The 20,773-nt window shown below is 35.8% G+C and overlaps 1 protein-coding gene and 1 long non-coding RNA gene across 3 annotated transcripts in view; one reads left to right on the forward strand and one right to left on the reverse strand.

The window, feature by feature from the left end:
- Positions 1 to 10,790, reverse strand: part of LOC138330201 (inositol polyphosphate 5-phosphatase OCRL-like) — a 47,566-nt gene extending 36,776 nt beyond the window's left edge. Inside the window, exons 1-6 of one of the 2 annotated variants that reach the window (XM_069277650.1) lie at positions 10,078 to 10,790; positions 9,700 to 9,785; positions 8,735 to 8,835; positions 8,439 to 8,462; positions 6,911 to 7,018; positions 4,553 to 4,732 (exon numbers count right to left, since the gene is read on the reverse strand). In XM_069277650.1, coding sequence (XP_069133751.1) covers positions 4,553 to 4,732; positions 6,911 to 7,018; positions 8,439 to 8,462; positions 8,735 to 8,835; positions 9,700 to 9,785; positions 10,078 to 10,143 — 565 coding nt within the window. In that variant the 5' untranslated portion in view covers positions 10,144 to 10,790. The remainder of the gene's footprint in view (positions 1 to 4,552; positions 4,733 to 6,910; positions 7,019 to 8,438; positions 8,463 to 8,734; positions 8,836 to 9,699; positions 9,786 to 10,077) is intronic. The other variant, XM_069277658.1, reaches the window with a different exon arrangement.
- A 214-nt stretch (positions 10,791 to 11,004) lies between these two features.
- Positions 11,005 to 15,966, forward strand: LOC138330213 (uncharacterized). The gene is made up of 2 exons (XR_011209540.1): positions 11,005 to 11,103; positions 12,436 to 15,966. It is a non-coding gene; the product is annotated as an uncharacterized lncRNA (long non-coding RNA).
- Positions 15,967 to 20,773: the final 4,807 nt, after the last annotated feature.

Below are 20,773 nucleotides of genomic sequence, written 5' to 3' on the forward strand. Positions count from 1 at the left end.
AGAGGCCCAGAGGGCCTGTATCGCTCACCTGGTTTGTAATGCCAAGTAATGTTCTAAATACAGGTTCATTGCTTCTTTTCTGAAGGAATTCGAATATTAACCTCTAAATCCCCTATTGGGCCCCACCCCTCCTGCCCCCTGGGGGTCAGAGCCAAAATTTATACAAGTTCTGTTCCCCTTCCACAAAGGATGTTTCTGGCCAAATTTGGTTACAATCCATGCAGAACTCTATGAGAAGTAGCGATTTAAAGGATTGACCTCTATTTCCCCTATTGGGGCCCACCTCTCCTACCCCCAGGGGATCAGAGCCAAAATTTATACAAGTTCTGTTCCCCTTCCACAAAGGATGTTTCTGGCCAAATTTGGTTACAATCCATGCAGAACTCTATGAGAAGTAGCGATTTAAAGGATTGACCTCTATTTCCCCTATTGGGGCCCACCTCTCCTACCCCCAGGGGATCAGAGCCAAAATTTATACAAGTTCTGTTCCTCTTTCCCCAAGGATGTTTGTGGCCAAATTTGGTTACAATCCATGCAGAACTCTAGGACAAGTAGCGATTGATAGAATTTACCTCTATTTCCCCTATTGGGCCCCGCCCCTCCTGCCCCCTGAGGGTCAGAGCCAAAATTTATACAAGTTCTGTTCTCCTACCCCCAAGGATGTTTGTGGCCAAATTTAGTTACAATCCATACAAAACTCTAGGACAATTAAGTAGCAATTTATAGAATTTACCTATAATTCCCCTATTGGGCCCCGCCCCTCCTGCCCCGGGGACCAGAGCCAAAATTTATACAAACTCAGTTCTTATTCTCCCAAGGATATTTCTGGCCAAATTTGGTTACATTCCATGCAGAACTCTATGACTAGTAGCGAATTAAAGGATTTACCTCTATTTCCCCTATTGGGCCCCACCCCTCCAGCCCCGAGGGGGGCCAGAGCCAAAATTTATACAAGTTCTGTTCCCCTTCCCCCAAGGATGTTTCTGGCCAAATTTGGTTACAATCCATGCAGAACTCTACGACTAGTAGCAATTTATAGGATTTACCTCTATTTCCCCTATTGGGCCCCGCCCCTCCTGCCGGGGGGGTGGGGGGGGGGGGGGGGGGGGGGGGGGGGGGGTCAGAGCCAAAATTTATACAAGTTCTGTTCCCCTTCCCCCAAGGATGTTTGTGGCCAAATTTAGTTACAATCCATGTAGAACTCTATGACTAGTAGCGATTTAAAGGATTTACCTCTATTTCCACTATTGGGCCCCGCCCCTCCTGCCCCCGGGGGGTCAGAGCCAAAATTTATACAAGTTCTGTTCCCCTTCCCCCAAGGATGTTTGTGGCCAAATTTTGTTACATTCCATTCAGAACTCTATGACTAGTAGCGATTTAAAGGATTTACCTATATTTCCCCTATTGGGCCCCGCCCCTCCTGCCCCCGGGGGGTCAGAGCAAATATTTATACAAGTTCTGTTCCCCTTCCCCCAAGGATGTTTGTGGCCAAATTTGGTTACAATCCATGTAGAACTCTATGACAAGTAGCGATTTAAAGAATTTACCTCTATTTCCCCTATTGGGCCCCGCCCCTCCTGCCCCCGGGGGGTCTGAGCCAAAATTTATGCAAGTTCTGTTCCCCTTCCCCCAAGGGTGTTTGTTGCAAAATTTAGTTATAATCCATGTAGAACTCTATGACTAGTAGCGATTTAAAGGATTTACCTCTATTTCCCCTATTGGGCCCCGCCCCTCCTGCCCCCGGGGGGTCAGAGCCAAAATTTATACAAGTTCTGTTCCCCTTCCCCCAAGGATGTTTGTGGCCAAATTTGGTTACAATCAATGTAGAACTCTATGACTAGTAGCGATTTAAAGGATTTACCTCTATTTCCCCTATTGGGCCCCGCCCCTCCTGCCCCCGGGGGGTCAGAGCCAAAATTTATACAAGTTCTGTTCCCCTTCCCCCAAGGATGTTTGTGGCCAAATTTTGTTACATTCCATTCAGAACTCTATGACAAGTAGCGATTTAAAGGATTTACCTATATTTCCCCTATTGGGCCCCGCCCCTCCTGCCCCCGGGGTGTCAGAGCCAAAATTTATACAAGTTCTGTTCCCCTTCCCCCAAGGATGTTTGTGGCCAAATTTGGTTACAATCCATGCAGAACTCTATGACAAGTAGCGATTTAAAGGATTTACCTCTATTTCCCCTATTGGGCCCCGCCCCTCCTGCCCCCGGGGGGTCAGAGCCAAAATTTATACAAGTTCTGTTCCCCTTCCCCCAAGGATGTTTGTGGCCAAATTTGGTTACAATCCATGCAGAACTCTATGACTAGTAGCGATTTAAAGGAAATGTTGACGGACAGACGGACGGACGGACGACGGACGGACGACGGACGGACGACGGACGACGGACGCCGCGCCATGACATAAGCTCACCGGCCCTTCAGGCCAGGTGAGCTAAAAATATGACAAAACAGAAAGCTGAATTCAATGAATGCATTGTACTAAATAATCCTGCAATAAAAAGGGCAACAAAATTATGATGATTATCTATTAATACTGCTTAAATAGCAATATTATGATAAGTGCTTGTTATCCCTGATTATATAATGTCTGTTTATATTCTGTTCTGTTAATACCAGTATATAATCATACATTAACTAGCAGTCAATCTGTGTAAATAGGCTAAATGTTTATATCACGCTAATAAATCTTGTTAACATCAACATATATGGGTTTTTATTATTTTAAGGCATGCACAAACGAAAGAGGACAAATTTATAAAAGTTTAAGATGCATGTTCTTCATATCAATGAAATGCATATTCTAAATATGGTGAACTTTAAACTGACTAGCCAAACTCTTTAAACAAAACAGATTAATAGAATTTCTTTTCAATATATAACTCCAGCAGATTCTTTCTACATCATTTCGAGATGAAAATTAAAAAGATTATGAAAAAAGTTTCCAGGTGTTAATTAATGTATATCTGGTACATTCCAAATATTTTCACTAAGAAACGGGTTTATATTCTGCCCCTAATAACCCCTTGAAAAAAAACCCTGAGATTGGTAAGACAGTCATTCTCTTAGCCTCCACCTGTTAGGATATCTTAATTAATCTATTACTTTATATTATCATTTGCTTTTTCATTCTGAAACCAAACCACCATCTCTTTTTCCACATTGGTCTGTAATCTATACACAATGTACCACTGGACAGTGCATGGACACTCAATCAGCACATCAGGCAAAATTCCTCGACTACACTAAAAAGAACCTGCTTACATCTGCCTACATTGGAAGGCAATAAAGTGTGTATGCAAGATATACAAAATACCACGCAAGAACTCAAACTACTGAAACATTTTGATCACCTTTCCAAATCCTTTCAAATAGATTCCTATATTGTACGTGCTTCCTTAATGGCAAATTATAAAAATTACTTGATAATACTACAAAAGCATCATTATATTGTACAATGAGATCATGTAAAATTTGCACTTTTATTACTTATTTATAGTCTGTGGTCATACTGTATATATGCATATAGATTTTGCAAGTAAATAATAGTTTGAACTTTTCTTATTAACGCTTATTTGAATTTTAATTTTAGTTTTCTCATTAGTTTTTGTCCAAAACATTTACAAGCAGCTTCCATAATGTTACAATAATCTTACATCAGAATTGTTTTAATACTGGTAAATCAATTAATCGTACCTACGTTTGTTTAATTGGAACATGAATTAATGAATAGATCATTAGACTTATTATACTTGATTTTGCATGGTATAGTACAAGGTTTTTCTAAAAGTGTGCTTAAATCAAACTAGCTTTGTGTCTAAATCTATAATATGCTGTTATGGAATAAGTAAGCCTGGGTTGCTTATGAAAAGGAAAATTGTCCCCACTTCAAGCTACATACATTTATATGTTATCAATACAGCATATTATGGAAAGTAAAGTAATTCACCTAAAAACATAGTTGGAGTTAGAACGTTCTCTAAATGTAATAAAACAGCAATACAAAACCGATATATTTCAAACTGGAAAACAAAGACATGCATAACACAAATTATATCAAAAAGAAAAACTCACAATATAAATAATATTAAAAACAAAAAGGAGCATAGTTTTTATTTGATTCAAATATGAAGATAAATAAAATTACAGTGAAACTTGCCATAACAAAGGGACTTGATACATTTCAGTCAACAATATATCATGTATTACTATTCATATTTGGTCTTAATGTCAAGTCAAAACCCAGTGAATCAGGCTTGACAAGATATCAGTATGTAGTTTACATCAAACAGAAATGAATTAGTTTGATTTGTTTTATTGTGTGTTTTCTTCATTTCCCTAGAAGTGTAGATTTTAAACCACATTCACATGGTATTGTTTAGCACTTATTAATATTTATGAGCTTATTATGGTCATTTACACACAGGAAATAAAGAAATCGGTGAAGAAAGGATGATTACAAAAAGGGTAGAAATAGAAAGAGTTATACATGCAGCACTACAGGAATATATAAACAAAGCCACGCCATGACAGTCTGTGTGTCCACCAACCTGGCACGGCTTCAGGGGGAGCCGGGTCTACATTCATGTATCTTAGGGGGTCAAACACATCATTAGCAAAGGGGTTATCATTTGGTTGTGGGGATGGAGAAGACCCTGGTATAAGGGCCTGGTATTTCTCTAGCCAGCTGAAGGAAGATGGTAGTCCCATAGATGATGTCACGGAATATGCTGAAAGTAAGTTTTATACCACATATATATATGTCAATCTACACAACCATCTTTACATTGTGTTATAAGAACCTTTAACTTACTGTATATACTGTATATAACATAATTCATTGTCTATATTTTTGTTGTTTTTGTGTTAGAATATAGTGCCAAATATGCCCACAATTATCAAATACATGTATAAGAAATATTGTGGTATCTTATTCTTTTCATGCAAAGAAATAAGCATTGTTTCCTTTACTAACCACTAATTTTAATACACAGAAATAATTGGAAAGCTCAAAACCACAAGAAACTACACAGGTAGATTGTTTTATGTTGTATACAGTACATGCCACAGGGACCTGTCACGACTTTTTTTAAACTAACAGTATACATATATATATATTATAGTATCAAGGGTATGAACTCGGCGGTCGAGAAAAACGGACCTATTTTTTTTAAAACCGTGATTATTTTAATAAATGGGTTCTATACAGCATTGACGGATATATTACCTTAAAGAGAAATAATTTATCTTTCCATTGAGTGCTTGATGAACAAAATTGGCCAAGTATTGACGAAGTTATGGCTTGATGAATAGGGAAATTTACGAAAAATATGCTAGGTAGACATTTCCCTGTCCGGTCGAAATGTCGTCTCAGCTCTAATGGGCACCTCAAAAACCAAGCCAAAAGTTTCTACAAAGTACGTGTCATGACACCTCCAAAGGAGATTGTGGATGAACACGGTTAGGGGTACTGTTTACTACCACAAGTGTAGATTTTGTGATTTTGGCTTGGTTTTTGAGGTGCCCATTAGAGCCGAGACGACATTTCGACCGGACAGGGAAATGTCTACCTAGCATATTTTTCGTAAAATTTCCAATTCATCAAGCCATAACTTCGTCAATACTTGGCCAATTTTGTTCATCAAGCACTCAATGGAAAGATAAATTATTTCTCCTTAAGGTAAGATCTGTCAATGCTGTATAGAACCCATTTATTAAAATAATCACGGTTTTAAAAAAAATAGGTCCGTTTTTCTTGACCGCCGAGTTCATACCCTTAATACTATAATATATATATGTATACTATTGGTTAAAAATTTTCGTGCCAGGTCCCTGTGGTACATGCCATATTCAATGTGGTATACAAATGTAGATTGCAGCCCATTCGATATAATGCTTTATCATTTCTTGTACAATGTAGAATTTGTGACTTAACACTTGAACAAGATTCATATAGAAAGAATTCTATCTACTGTGGAGGATATATATATATACCATGTTTATGAAGCAAAAAAGATGGTTTACACCAAAAGCAATTTACAGCAGGTCTAGTCTGTCTTTATCTAAAAACAATATGTCAAGAACACTTCATGTAAAATGAAACTAAAAATTCTTTTAAATAAATACCAGTGTATGCATTAATCGAGACACATTTGTAATTAATTCAAATTGCTAAGATATTGTGAAATCCATTTTTTGCTCCAATATTCTTAAAACCTTATAAATACCAGCATGCAAATTGGGGTATAGAGAAATTCCTAGGAGTGGGATATAGACACAGGTCTGCTCATATCTCTTAAGCATAATTTTATCATCGTTACAGCAAAAGTAGTTTGCCATCATTCAAATTAATATCCCTGGAATCACTTCATTGTACTTCTGAATCATAACTATCTCAAAATGGAGCATGTACAGCTCATGTACTTCCAATATAATAAGAATGTCAAGCCAATGCTTCTCTACATTTCCTATGTCAGAAATACACAGTTCACAGTTATCTCCCTTACCATGTTTCTTACAGTGATCATGACACGATAAAGAAAGTGATCACAGACAGCCACGACATATTCACTGATTTATCTCCCTTCCAATATTCCAGCTCATACTAAATTTTAATTCAGCTAAGGATCTGGCCCTGATTTTTCGAAACAAAAGTGCAAACTTAAGTCAAAACTTAAGTTTTTCTCCTTATGTAACTTATATGAAGATTTATGACTTAAGTCAGTTTTTGACTTAAGTTTGCTTCGAGAAATCGGGTCCAGGGGTATAAAACCTCCCTTTCAATAATATGTAATGATAAACTACTGTTACTTTCCTATATGTTGTATCAGACTCAACTGTTCAGTTGTTTTATTGATTGCAGATAAACTGGACTTTTAAATAATTGTTTACTATATATCCATTCTTACCACTTGATGTTCTTTTGATCTCCAAGAAAAATTTCTGGCTTGATCCATCATTATTCAATTCTATATTGACGTTTTTGTCCATAGTACGCAAACCCAGTAAACATTTAACTGAAAATATACAATAAACATAAATAGACTACATGTACATATTATTGAATGTATTTATTTTCGTTTAATCATCAACTGTGGTTAAGGTGATTGTGACGTAACAATCATGATCACCAGAACATGGAACTATAATCGGCAGTAAATTGAAAATTATACTTTATCCACACTGTTTTGTTATCTCGGAACCCTTGTATTGGAATAGTTTTGTATTTTGATAGCTATGACGTTAACTTATTCTTGTGCACAGGGACCTGGCACGAAAAATTTTATCCAATAGTATACATATATATATTATAGTATCAAGGATATGAACTCCGCGGTCGAGAAAAACGGACCTATTTTTTTTTAAAACCGTGATTATTTTAATAAATGGGTTCTATACAACATTGATGGATATCTTATCTTAAAGAGAAATAGTTTATCTTTCCATTGAGTGCTTGATGAACAAAATTGGCCAAGTATTGACGAAGTTGTGGTTTGATGAATCGGGAAATTTATGAAAAATATGCCAGGTAGACATTTCCCTGTCCGGTCGAAATGTCGTCTCGGCTCTAACGGGCACCTCAAAAACCAAGCCAAAATCACAAAATCTACGCTTGTGGTGGTAAACAGTACCCATAACTGTGTTCATCCACAATCTCCTTTGGAGGTGTCATGACACGTACTTTGTAGAAACTCAATTAAACATCGTGTAGCTCACTTACTTTAACCGTCACCGCCATGTTCATTTGTTCTTCGGAACGCTTCTAGAGTTTACCCACAAGCACAACATTACATAATTTGCATAATGTAGTCACGATATGTAAAGTCGAGAAGCGTTCCGAGAGAAAAATGAACATTGCAGTGACGGTTAAAGTAAGTGAGCTACACGATGTTTAAATGGAGTTTCTACAAAGTACGGGTCATGACACCTCCAAAGGAGATTGTGGATGAACACAGTTATGGGTACTGTTTACCGCCACAAGCGTAGATTTTGTGATTTTGGCTTTATTTTTGAGGTACCCATTAGAGCTGAAACGACATTTCGACCGGACAGGGAAATGTCTACCTAGCATATTTTTTGTAAATTTCTCGATTCATCAAGTCATAACTTCGTCAATACTTGGCCAATTTTGTTCATCAAGCACTCAATGGAAAGATAAATTATTTCTCTTTAAGGTAATATATCCGTCAATGTGTTGATGAACCCATTTATTAAAATAATCACGGTTTTAAAAAAATAGGTCCGTTTTTCTTGACCACTGAGTTCATACCCTTGATACTATAATATATATAAGCTTATATGTATACTCTTAGTTTAAAAAAATCGTGCCAGGTCCCTGTGTTCTTGTGTGGTTTGTGAAGTTCATAAAATCTACAGTAATCAAGTGTATATACAAGTATAGGTATTCGCTTTAAAAAGTTACACAAAACCACTTACCACCTGGACCTTTCTTCGGAACATCTGTAAGTGAAAAAAAAATCACGGAATAATGGAAATGATGAGAAAAAGATGTGCATTTTCTTCAGATTAATTACCTATATAATTGCACATTTGAAATTTTCATTACATTTTCTATTTGTTCTTCTGAAATTAATCCAACCATATATTTCGTTATAAAATTCTGGTGATCACTACAACACAAAGTGCAGTACAATTAGTACCTTTCCAATTCTGCTTTACATATTCATATGTATTGGGTATTTATTAATTAAATAAAATCATTTGGATTTTACCTGTTGTATACTGTAAGTTACTGTCAACTGGGAACATAACCTCCAAGCATAGATCATCTGCTATTACACAAGGAACTCGTGTTGAAGAATATAAAAAGATACTGAAATTTAGACAAATTTCATTTTGTTAAAGATACTTTCATTTAAATTTCTCACATGCAACAGCCAATTGCACACTTTAATTGTAGGATAAGTTGGAAGCCTGCAGCTAGAGGAAAGACAATATGACCAATTTAAAATTTGTTTTGATTTATGTTGTAAAACAAGATTAGAATACTCTAAAATGCATTTATGATTACTTATGTATTTACCGTACAATGTATTAATATATTGTAAACAGACATTACATATGATAAATATGACTGAAGGCAAGGCCTTAAAGGGCCCAGCCAGATGTTTCAGTAGCCATTTAATATGCACTGTTAAAAAGTAAAACTTATGGAAATAACGGAGCAGAATTTTCTGTTTATTTCTTTATTATTATATTTACATTCTATCCTTGTCCCAAAACCCCCATTTGAGAAGGAAACCCTCCTTAGAGAAGGAAGAAATTTCATTTCCGTAGCAGATGTTCTGTTTATGGTCAGCTTATTATATTGGAAGTTGGTCTAAATCACTTAAACGCTTGCATATAAAGAGCTATAGCACTGAGCTTCTGCTGGATGAATATTACATTTGTTAGGTCATAAGAGCGTTTGAAACGCTCGACAATATAATGCGCTTACTTCGAAGCATCATATCCATAGTGATTATCCATGATTCCCCTCCCCATATGTATATAAATATGGTGGCCGCAAACTGAAGTTGTCAATGTGTAGGATTGGATTTTGAAAATTGTGGTTTTTCTTCAATGTATTTTCATTTATGTGTTACCTTAAAGTGCTTCGCACATAACATAAGGGCTGTGCCCTTATTATGTTATTTAGTATAGTCTGACACTATACATGTGCATCGTAAATACTCACGCATGATCTCCTTTTCGTGAAATCAAACAAATATAACGGTCCAATTTGCCTTCTGAATTCCCCAATAGCATCTTTCCTCTTAGACAGTGAGCTTGTTAAGGAATTCTTTGGATGTTTAAGCTTTATCAGAAAACACAACACATGTACATGTCAATTATATAATTATATTAGAATCACCAGGTGTTTTCTAATTAAACTAATGAAGAGCTAAATGCTAATTTTCCATTTGCCAAGTGCAAAAACGTACAAACAACTAAATTTTCACATTGACTATATTTAGTTCATAAGCATTCAAAATATAACAATACATTAGATGGTATTGTATGCTCAGAGCAATTTAAATAATCAAAATAATATTGTAAATGTTCAAAAGGATATAATAACACATTTTTCATTTGGTTCTAGCTTCTTCTGAACTAGAGATATTGCTGCATCTGATGACATGGTTGCTGATGTTGTAAAATCCTACGCTTCCTAAGTATCTCAATATGTTAAACGGGATACAGCATGGTACATTTAAGCAGTCAACTGCAAAATTATTTCTTCTCTGTTCAACATACACCTGTTTATGTATCTCCACAATGCATATATGCTAATTCAACATTAGAGAGAGTCTACATGTTTAAAGAGTCAAATTGTGTCCAAGAAACGAAAGTTTTGAAAATTCCATATATGACATTACAGGTACATATATATATTAGACATGTCAAATAGAATCTATTTGCATTGGTGACTAACACACACAGATTATGAGTCACTGTGTTATAGTGAGAAACATTCCCTTTAAATATATTTTATTACTCGTGAATAAAAACACAGATAGGTATATATCGATCCCTATCGATCGTAAGATTTAAGACGTGTTGATTTTTACATTACAAACTTCATCACTTTAGAACTGTCCTTGGCTATGTGATGGCTATTAAGAGTTTGCAGACACAAAAACTATTACAGATAGCATAAATGTGGTTTATACTTCTACAATAGCAAGGTCGAAATAAATTATTTAGTGCCAAACCCGTGGATTGTCACTAATTCGCTTTGAAAAACAGCTTTTTTCCCTCCTCTGCAACTATGAAAACCGTCTGCACCAAAACGGAAACAGGAAGTGGATTTTCATTTTACATCATTCAGCAGTTGTTTTCGAATTAATTTTTATTTATTTTGTCAATTCTAATAAATCATTCTTCAAATTGGTTTTAGTATAATACAAATATTCAAAACATGAACAAAAAACTACTAAAATATTTTTTTTATCTATATTAATCTGGTGAAATATTAAAAGATGCGAAACTAAAAAAATAGCTCTGTCGTTATTGTCTAACGCGTCCAAGGCGACGAGTTTGGCGGATTTTGACATGTGCCGGGATTTGTGTTCTCCTACATGACAATATAAATAAGACGGTAAGAAAAAAATGGTTTGGTGATGGTTCAACGATTTATCAACTTATGTCCGTATGATTTGATATGAAAGTACGAAAGCTGTAAAAAAAAGTTCTTGCTTCATTGGACAGAAGGACAAAGGCCTGTGTCCCATGTTCTAGTTATTGGCTACTATCCAAACGTTATGTTATCCTAAGCCCACTTAGCATAGCGATACAATACTTCGCTTGGGTACAAGAGGGGACAAAGGAAAATGCTAATATCTTTATACTAATCAGGAAACATGGACCTCTTTAGTTTAGTAAATGATATATTGTACTTAACTCCATGCCAATGGTCTGATTGTGGTAATGGCAGGACCCAGCTGATTACCATTGTCATACAATGTACAGTTACTAGTACTGACAGTGACAATCTCTGCATTACAAGTTGTTCAGAATCAGTTCAGAGAGGTATTAACCAGATGATGAGTTCAGTATTATACTTTAAACTTCATTAATTTTACAACAATTGCGAAACAATTTAAGATAAATACAACTTGTGTATTATTAGTTATAGTTTTACAAATCACTTTCAATGGCCCAAAGAGCACAATGGATATTAGAGTAGGAGGAAACCAGAGAACACAGAGAAAATCCTTCTCAGAAAACGTTGTTGGCTTATTGAGTTAAAAACCATATATTATCTTGCTTTATTTTTTTTAGATTTTTTAATGATTCACACTCCTGACATGTCATTATAATTACTGTGATATGGACATTAATAGGCAGAAAAAAAATAACCCACATGATAGAACAGGTGATCCCTGAGCTTATCACATCCGTGTCATGAATCAAACCGTGGCCAGCTATTTGAAAGATGAATGACTAATTTACCTCTACACCAACCGATCACCCATTTAAATATTATATACAAAGTCTATTGTTAATGTCCTATCGGTCAAGATGAAGCAATTTATGGTAGAGTTGGGAGTGTCACATGTAGTAAAATACAGTCTAAATGCCTTAGTTGACTTTAAGAAGACTGGGTTTGGCCAATAATTGTCTGATCAAACATGAATATGATATAGGTAAGGGGTTACATATCCCAGATCTTGTGGTTTTTCTTCGGCTACCAGATCCAAACCCCAAACATCTGAAAATTTGATGTCACCACAAGGCCCAAGGATATGACAAATAACTTGACAAATTCAAACCATAATATTTTCCTTGATGAGAAAAATGTCCAACTATAAATACATGCAAAAGAAAACATTACCAAGATATTAATGATTTAGAAAGTAGAAATGATGTCATTTCCAAAATAAGTTGGCTAGGCTAAAAATGATAATTGTTATGTCATCTTATTTTTCAGAAAGAAATCAACCCAAAATTTCCGGCTGATCCCCAGCACAAGTGGTGCCTGCTTCCTGGCTGTGTTTATGTGCCATTAATTAGTAAAAAAAATCAACTTAAAAATGGCTACAGAAACAGCAAGCTCCCGAGAACAGGCTAAACATTATTTGTCTGCACATAAAATCCCACAAATGTTTGAAAGTCTTCTGAGCTGTTTAATGTTAGAAAGGCCTGATGATCCGGTCATGTATATTGAGAAAAAGATGGCTGAGATTAAGGAAGTAGGACTAGACAACGTCAATTGGGAAACTTTTGTATACCATCTCCATCCCTACAGGGACATTGTCCGGAGAAAACATGTCCATGATGGAAGTAAATTTGATAAAGAGCGTGAGCTTGAAGAGGAATCAAAACTGGAATTGGAAAGATCAAAAGCTGTTAGTCGAGGAAGTGATTACAAACCAGAGGTTTTCCAATTAACAGAAGCTGCTCAATAACAAAATGCAAACTTAATGTGCTTTTAACTGTGTATCAATGAGAACATGAATTGATCTTTTATGTTAAAGATGTCCATTTGAGTTAGTTTTCATCCAGGCTTCAGGTTATTCTTCCAGTTAAAGGTAAATAACTGTAAATTAAATACTGTGTATGATTTACAGATTTAACATTTGTGATCTAATGCATTTACCGGGTAGTACAAATTCAGGATACGGTAAAGGTTGGAATCAGGAGATGATCTGTTATCTTTACTTGTCTATATTAGATATGATTTATTTATAGATCTGAACTTCTTTTGTTAACCACTGGTCGGAAACTTATTTTCACATATTTTTTCTTGTGTTTCTAACATTATAATTCCCAGATTTTAGAAGCTGGCTAGTGACTGGCAATTGTGATGCTTAAAATTACTTATATATTTCATTTTAATATTTTATATACATGTTAAAGATGGTAAATTCTTCTTGTTAAAGAGTGTGCATATTTCTGTCATGCTTTTAATTTAAATGTGAAAATATAGAAGAGTCAAAATTGGTTTTTTGCAGTGTGTGTTGTCAATTTCAATATAAGCATATGGTTTGTAATACTTTATGAATGAACTGGCTTATGCAATATATTCACACTTTTTCTCAATCAGTGCAGACTTCTGTTTAAAAAAAGGATGACTCATCTTTGTGCTACACATTTTTCCTTTTATTTTGTATGCATAATGTAACAGTGAAGTTTAAGAGTACTATGTCAATATACATTGCACTTGCAAATTTTTGCTCTAAATTCTCTGTAACACATTGCAATATAAGCAACAAAACTGGCAGTTGATAAAATTGTCTCTGCCTGTTACATTTTTTTAGAGCATTCCAATAATATTTTTGAAATTTAATTAGTATTTTTACTATTTGTGGGATTGATTAATTGTGGATGCATGTATTGTAGCATAGTTATATAGATTAGAAATTTGAAACAAAACTATTGGTGTTCAGTCTCAAGAGGAAGGCTTTTTTTATATAATTTATATACACTGTATATACATTAGTATCTAATCAGTTTTCAGATAAACAAAATATTAGTATCAGTCATCTGTTTCTGTAAAATATGTATTATCTATGGATAACTATCAAATCAATTTTTGAACAGGTCAATAATTATATCTAACAGTTTATTAAAAATAGTTACTTTATTAATTTATACCGATTTCAAGCCAAAAGTCTAATGTTGTTTTCAGGATTCCTATTTTTTTAACAGTTATGAAGAGCAACTAAAATTGAATGTGATGATTTTTAAATGAAGGATACTATAATGAAATAGCATAAGGTACTATTGTAAGTGTTAGCGTAGTGTAGTTTGGTAGAATACATATAGTTTTTAGGTACATATTAAATTTTTAAAGTTAAGTATATGAATGAAAGAGCTGAACATTAAATGATCAGGAAAATATAATATGAATTTGATGATGAAGAGAGATGAAGGCTATATATAATGTCAAACATTTTTTGACAATCTTAATATGTGCATGTACATGTTATTCTAAAGAAACAAACTAGTCTTTCATGATTGATTTATTTTTTAATGATATCAATTTAAAGTAAATATACAGTGTTGTTTCTTGCCAAGATTACATGAGCGTGTTTTTGATGAGGATTTGAGGGTAACTGATTTAAAGGTCACAGGGGTCACCTCTTTGTCAGGATATTTAGTAACTAACTTTGGGTCTATATAAATTGACAAATAAATGAGTGAATATTTGATTACCATAATTAAAAGCATTGTGGATCTTGAAATTTGAATTAGGATTTGTTGAACTACAATAGTTTGATAGATATATCTGACTTCACTTTTTATTATTGAGGCATAATTTAAACTAGAAAAAATCTTTTATTACCAAACATGAACATGTCAAAGTCATTAAATCATGATCACTTTTTTACTGAGTTAATAACTAGGTCTCTGTGTATTTAAATGCAGACATCTTTGAGTGGATTAGTTGAGAGATAGAATGACATATCGAGTATACTGAAATTCTGAATTATCATAATCTAAAAGCAGTTGCTAGTCAAATGAAATATGATAATAAGAAAATGATAGATAATGCCAAAACTTGATACTGGCTGAAAAATGTACTGTGATATTCATGTGTTTAAGAAACTTTTGAGGGAGTTTATGCATTTAAATATGTAAATAGGTATTTTATATACTGCTGAAAGCTGAGATATGAAGTACACCAATAAAACTGTATCATGCTTTCTCTTGTACACTGTACAATCCTTTGTATTATGTTAAATGTCAGAAAGAATTAAAAAAAACACAAATTAGATTTGTAGATGATTTGTTTGGCCAATTTTGTAAGACTTGAAAATAATATCAAGTGCATAGTGCATTCAATATATCTTCATTTTGAAGACAATTGAACAGTTTGATTACCTATATATGCAGGTACATTGTAGATTGACAGATTTTATCATCCCTAATAATATGACCACTGTTTATTGATATGTTTAGAGTGGCCATCGCTTGTTGCTTTTATTAATATATTTTATCTGTTTGTTATTGTAAATTTTGATAAAATTGTGATGATTTAATCAAACAAGGGGAGATAATTTTGTGAAGGGGAAATTACTTTATATAGCCATAAATCAACTGACAAGAATTTATAACAAATCAGGGGAGATAAATCACTATTTCTTTATTTTTGAGATCATTGAAATAAGTTTCTTGCTTTTTACACATTGCCACTAAGTTTGAATAATACAAAGTGTGCAATAAATTACATGAGTCATGCACTTCATAAAACATACTTCTTTTCACTTTTAAGAAGATTTTTGAAATTTTCATTTGATTCTTTTACTTCTTTTATCAGTAACTTTTCTAGAGCAGTCATAATGAAGAGATGTCTTTATAACTTTATTTTTCATATGTTTCTTTTCTTCTGCAATAATTATGTCAATTATGTTTAAGTCTGTATACTGTGATTATATATAAATGTATGTTTACTTCATATATTTTCTTAAACCAGTGATCATGTTTTGTGATTTATAAAATAAATATGAAAAAGGGATTATTGTTTGGTTGTTTCTCTATTGATGTAACAATTTAGCTTTATAAATTAACAATTGTTTTAATAGAAATGTAATGCTGATACAATTTGGTTTGACCTGTACATGTACGGGTATTTATTTTCGTGGAGGAGAATTTTGGAACACTCACCACCATCCAAACAAAATACCAAATAAACATGTATGCTGTTTGGCTTCAAACTTATAAGTAAATAGGAAAACCAGCAATTGAATACCAAAATGGTGTGGGTTAAGTATATTATACCGTTGATAAGTCAAACTTTTTGGTGATTATATTATCACAAAAATCATGTCAAAATATGATGTTTTGGCCACCATGAAAGACACATTGGGAAAGAATGTCTGATACAGATGCATGAACCTTAACCATTTATTCATGATGACTCAGAAGTGGTAGAATGTTTTATTTTGGCTACTGAATCACTCGGATATCATGACTAAAAGATGGAGAGCTACATAAAAGTGGTAGAATATTTGACACCACTCAGCCACCATGACTGAAAGGTGGAGAGCTACATATTTAGTGGTAGAATTCTTGACACCACTCAGCCACCATGACTTAAGGTAGAGAGCTACATAATAATGGTAGAATATTTGACACCACTCAGCCACCATGACTAAAAGGTGGAGAGCTACATAATAATGGTAGAACATTTGACACCACTCAGCCACCACGACTAAAAGGTGGAGAGCTACATAATAATGGTAGAATATTTGACACCACTCAGCCACCATGACTAAAAGGTGGAGAGCTACCATAATAGTGGTAGAATATTTGACACCACTCAGCCACCATGACTTAAGGTAGAGAGCTACATAATAATGGTAGAATATTTGACACCACTCAGCCACCATGACTAAAAGGTGGAGAGCTACCATAATAGTGGTAGAATATTTGACACCACTCAGCCACCATGACTTAAGGTGGAGAGCTACCATAATAGTGGTAGAACATTTGACACCACTCAGCCACCACGACTAAAAGGTGGAGAGCTACATAATAATGGTAGAATATTTGACACCACTCAGCCACCATGACTTAAGGTAGAGAGCTACCATAATAGTGGTAGAATATTTGACACCACTCAGCCACCATGACTTAAGGTGGAGAGCTACATATTATTGGTAGAACATTTGACACCACTCAGCCACCACGACTAAAAGGTGGAGAGCTACATAATAGTGGTAGAATATTTGACACCACTCAGCCACCATGACTAAAAGGTGGAAGGCTACATAATAATGGTAGAATATTTGACACCACTTAGCCACCATGACTAAAAGGTGGAGAGCTACCATAATAGTGGTAGAATATTTGACACCACTCAGCCACCATGACTTAAGGTGGAGAGCTACCATAATAGTGGTAGAACATTTGACACCACTCAGCCACCACGACTAAAAGGTGGAGAGCTACATAATAATGGTAGAATATTTGACACCACTCAGCCACCATGACTAAAAGGTGGAGAGCTACATAATAATGGTAGAATATTTGACACCACTCAGCCACCACGACTAAAAGGTAGAGAGCTACCATAATAGTGGTAGAATATTTGATACCACTCAGCCACCATGACTTAAGGTAGAGAGCTACATAATAGTTGTAGAATATTTGACACCACTCAGCCACCATGACTAAAAGGTGGAGAGCTACCATAATAGTGGTAGAATATTTGACACCACTCAGCCACCATGACTTAAGGTAGAGAGCTACATAATAGTGGTAGAATATTTGACACCACTCAGCCACCATGACTTAAGGTAGAGAGCTACATAATAGTTGTAGAATATTTGACACCACTCAGCCACCATGACTAAAAGGTGGAGAGCTACATATTAGTGGTAGAATATTTGACACCACTCAGCCACCATGACTAAAAGGTAGAGAGCTACATAATAGTGGTAGAATATTTGACACCACTCAGCCACCATGACTAAAAGGTGGAGAGCTACCATAATAGTGGTAGAATATTTGACACCACTCAGCCACCATGACTTAAGGTAGAGAGCTACATAATAATTGTAGAATATTTGACACCACTCAGCCACCACGACTAAAAGGTGGAGAGCTACCATAATAGTGGTAGAATATTTGACACCACTCAGCCACCATGACTTAAGGTGGAGAGCTACCATAATAGTGGTAGAACATTTGACACCACTCAGCCACCACGACTAAAAGGTGGAGAGCTACATAATAATGGTAGAATATTTGACACCACTCAGCCACCATGACTTAAGGTAGAGAGCTACATAATAATGGTAGAATATTTGACACCACTCAGCCACCATGACTAAAAGGTGGAGAGCTACATAATAATGGTAGAATATTTGACACCACTCAGCCACCATGACTAAAAGGTGGAGAGCTACATAATAATGGTAGAATATTTGACACCACTCAGCCACCATGACTAAAAGGTGGAGAGCTACATATTAGTGGTAGAATATTTGACACCACTCAGCCACCATGACTAAAAGGTGGAGAGCTACATAATAGTGGTAGAATATTTGACACCACTCAGCCACCATGACTAAAAGGTGGAGAGCTACATAATAGTGGTAGAATATTTGACACTACTCAGCCACCACGACTAAAAGGTGGAGAGCTACATAATAATGGTAGAATATTTGACACCACTCAGCCACCATAACTAAAAGGTGGAGAGCTACATATTAGTGGTAGAATATTTGACACCACTCAGCCACCATGACTAAAAGGTGGAGAGCTACCATAATAGTGGTAGAATATTTGACACTACTCAGCCACCACGACTAAAAGGTAGAGAGCTACATAATAATGGTAGAATATTTGACACTACTCAGCCACCACGACTAAAAGGTGGAGAGCTACATAATAATGGTAGAATATTTGACACCACTCAGCCACCATAACTAAAAGGTGGAGAGCTACATATTAGTGGTAGAATATTTGACACCACTCAGCCACCATAACTAAAAGGTGGAGAGCTACATATTAGTGGTAGAATATTTGACACCACTCAGCCACCATGACTTAAGGTGGAGAGCTACATATTAGTGGTAGAATATTTGACACCACTCAGCCACCATGACTAAAAGGTGGAGAGCTACATATTAGTTGTAGAATATTTGACACCACTCAGCCACCATGACTAAAAGATAACTGAATTATTTGATCTTCATGGCTCAGATGTAGGCGGCTACTAGTAGAATGTTTGATGTACTTAAAGCTCAGTTTCCATATGACCTAGAGATTGAGGGCAAGTAGTATAATGATTCAAACCTTAACCACTGTCCTATATTTAAAGATCTAATGGTAGAATATGTTAAACCTTTTACCCACTCAGCCACTATGAATTGGTAGGGCTAGTGGTAAAATGTTTGACACCTTAACTGGTGGAGGGCTAGTGGTAGAATGTTTGACACCTTAACCACTCACTCACCATTACCCACAGGTGGAGAGCTAGTGCTAGAATGTTTGTAATCTTGGCCACTCAACCACCATGACTCTGGAGATGGAGGGCTAGTGGAAGAATATTTAATGCGGATATGATGAAATGACTCAAAAGAGAAGGGCTAAAGTTAAACTATTTGAAACCCTACCCAATCACTCATATAACCCAGAGGTAAAGGGCTAATAATAGAATGTTTGAAACCTTAACCATTCAGTCACCATGGCCTAGAGGTGGAGGGCTAGTGGTAGAATGTTTGAAACCTTAACCATTCAGTCACCATGGCCAAGAGGTGGAGAGCTAGTGGTATAATGTTTGAAACCTTAACCATTTAGTCACCATGGCCAAGAGGTGGAGGGCTAGTGGTAGAATGTTTGAAACCTTAACCATTCAGTCACCATGGCCTAGAGGTGGAGGGCTAGTGGTAGAATGTCTGAAACCTTAACCATTCAGTCACCATGGCCTAGAGGTGGAGGGCTAGTGGTAGAATATTTGAAACCTTAACCATTCAGTCACCATGGCCAAGAGGTGGAGAGCTAGTGGTAGAATGTCTGAAACCTTAACCATTTAGTCACCATGGCCAAGAGGTGGAGGGCTAGTGGTAGAATGTTTGAAACATTAACTAGTAACTCGGTCACAATGGCCTAGAGGTGGAGAGCTAGTGGTAGAATGTTTGAAACATTAACTAGTAACTCGGTCACAATGGCCTAGAGGTGGAGGGCTAGTGGTAGAATGTCTGAAACCTTAACCATTCAGTCACCATGGCCTAGAGGTGGAGGGCTAGTGGTAGAATATTTGAAACCTTATTCATTTAGTCACCATGGCCAAGAGGTGGAGGGCTAAGTGCTAGTGGTATAATGTTTGAAACCTTAACCATTTAGTCACCATGGCCAAGAGGTGGAGGGCTAGTGGTAGAATGTTTGAAACCTTAACCATTCAGTCACCATGGCATAGAGGTGGAGGGCTAGTGGTATAATGTTTGAAACCTTAACCATTTAGTCACCATGGCCAAGAGGTGGAGGGCTAGTGGTAGAATGTTTGAAACCTTAACCATTTAGTCACCATGGCCAAGAGGTGGAGGGCTAGTGGTAGAATGTTTGAAACCTTAACCATTCAGTCACCATGGCCTAGAGGTGGAGGGCTAGTGGTAGAATATTTGAAACCTTAACCATTCAGTCACCATAGCCTAGAGGTGGAGAGCTAGTGGTAGAATGTTTGAAACCTTAATCATTCAGTCACCATAGCTTAGAGGTGGAGAGCTAGTGGTAGAATGTTTGAAACCTTAATCATTCAGTCACCATAGCTTAGAGGTGGAGAGCTAGTGGTAGAATGTTTGAAACCTAAACCATTC

The sequence above is a fragment of the Argopecten irradians genome, chromosome 1 (genome assembly GCF_041381155.1).
Source record: "Argopecten irradians isolate NY chromosome 1, Ai_NY, whole genome shotgun sequence".
NCBI classification, from domain to species: domain Eukaryota; kingdom Metazoa; phylum Mollusca; class Bivalvia; order Pectinida; family Pectinidae; genus Argopecten; species Argopecten irradians.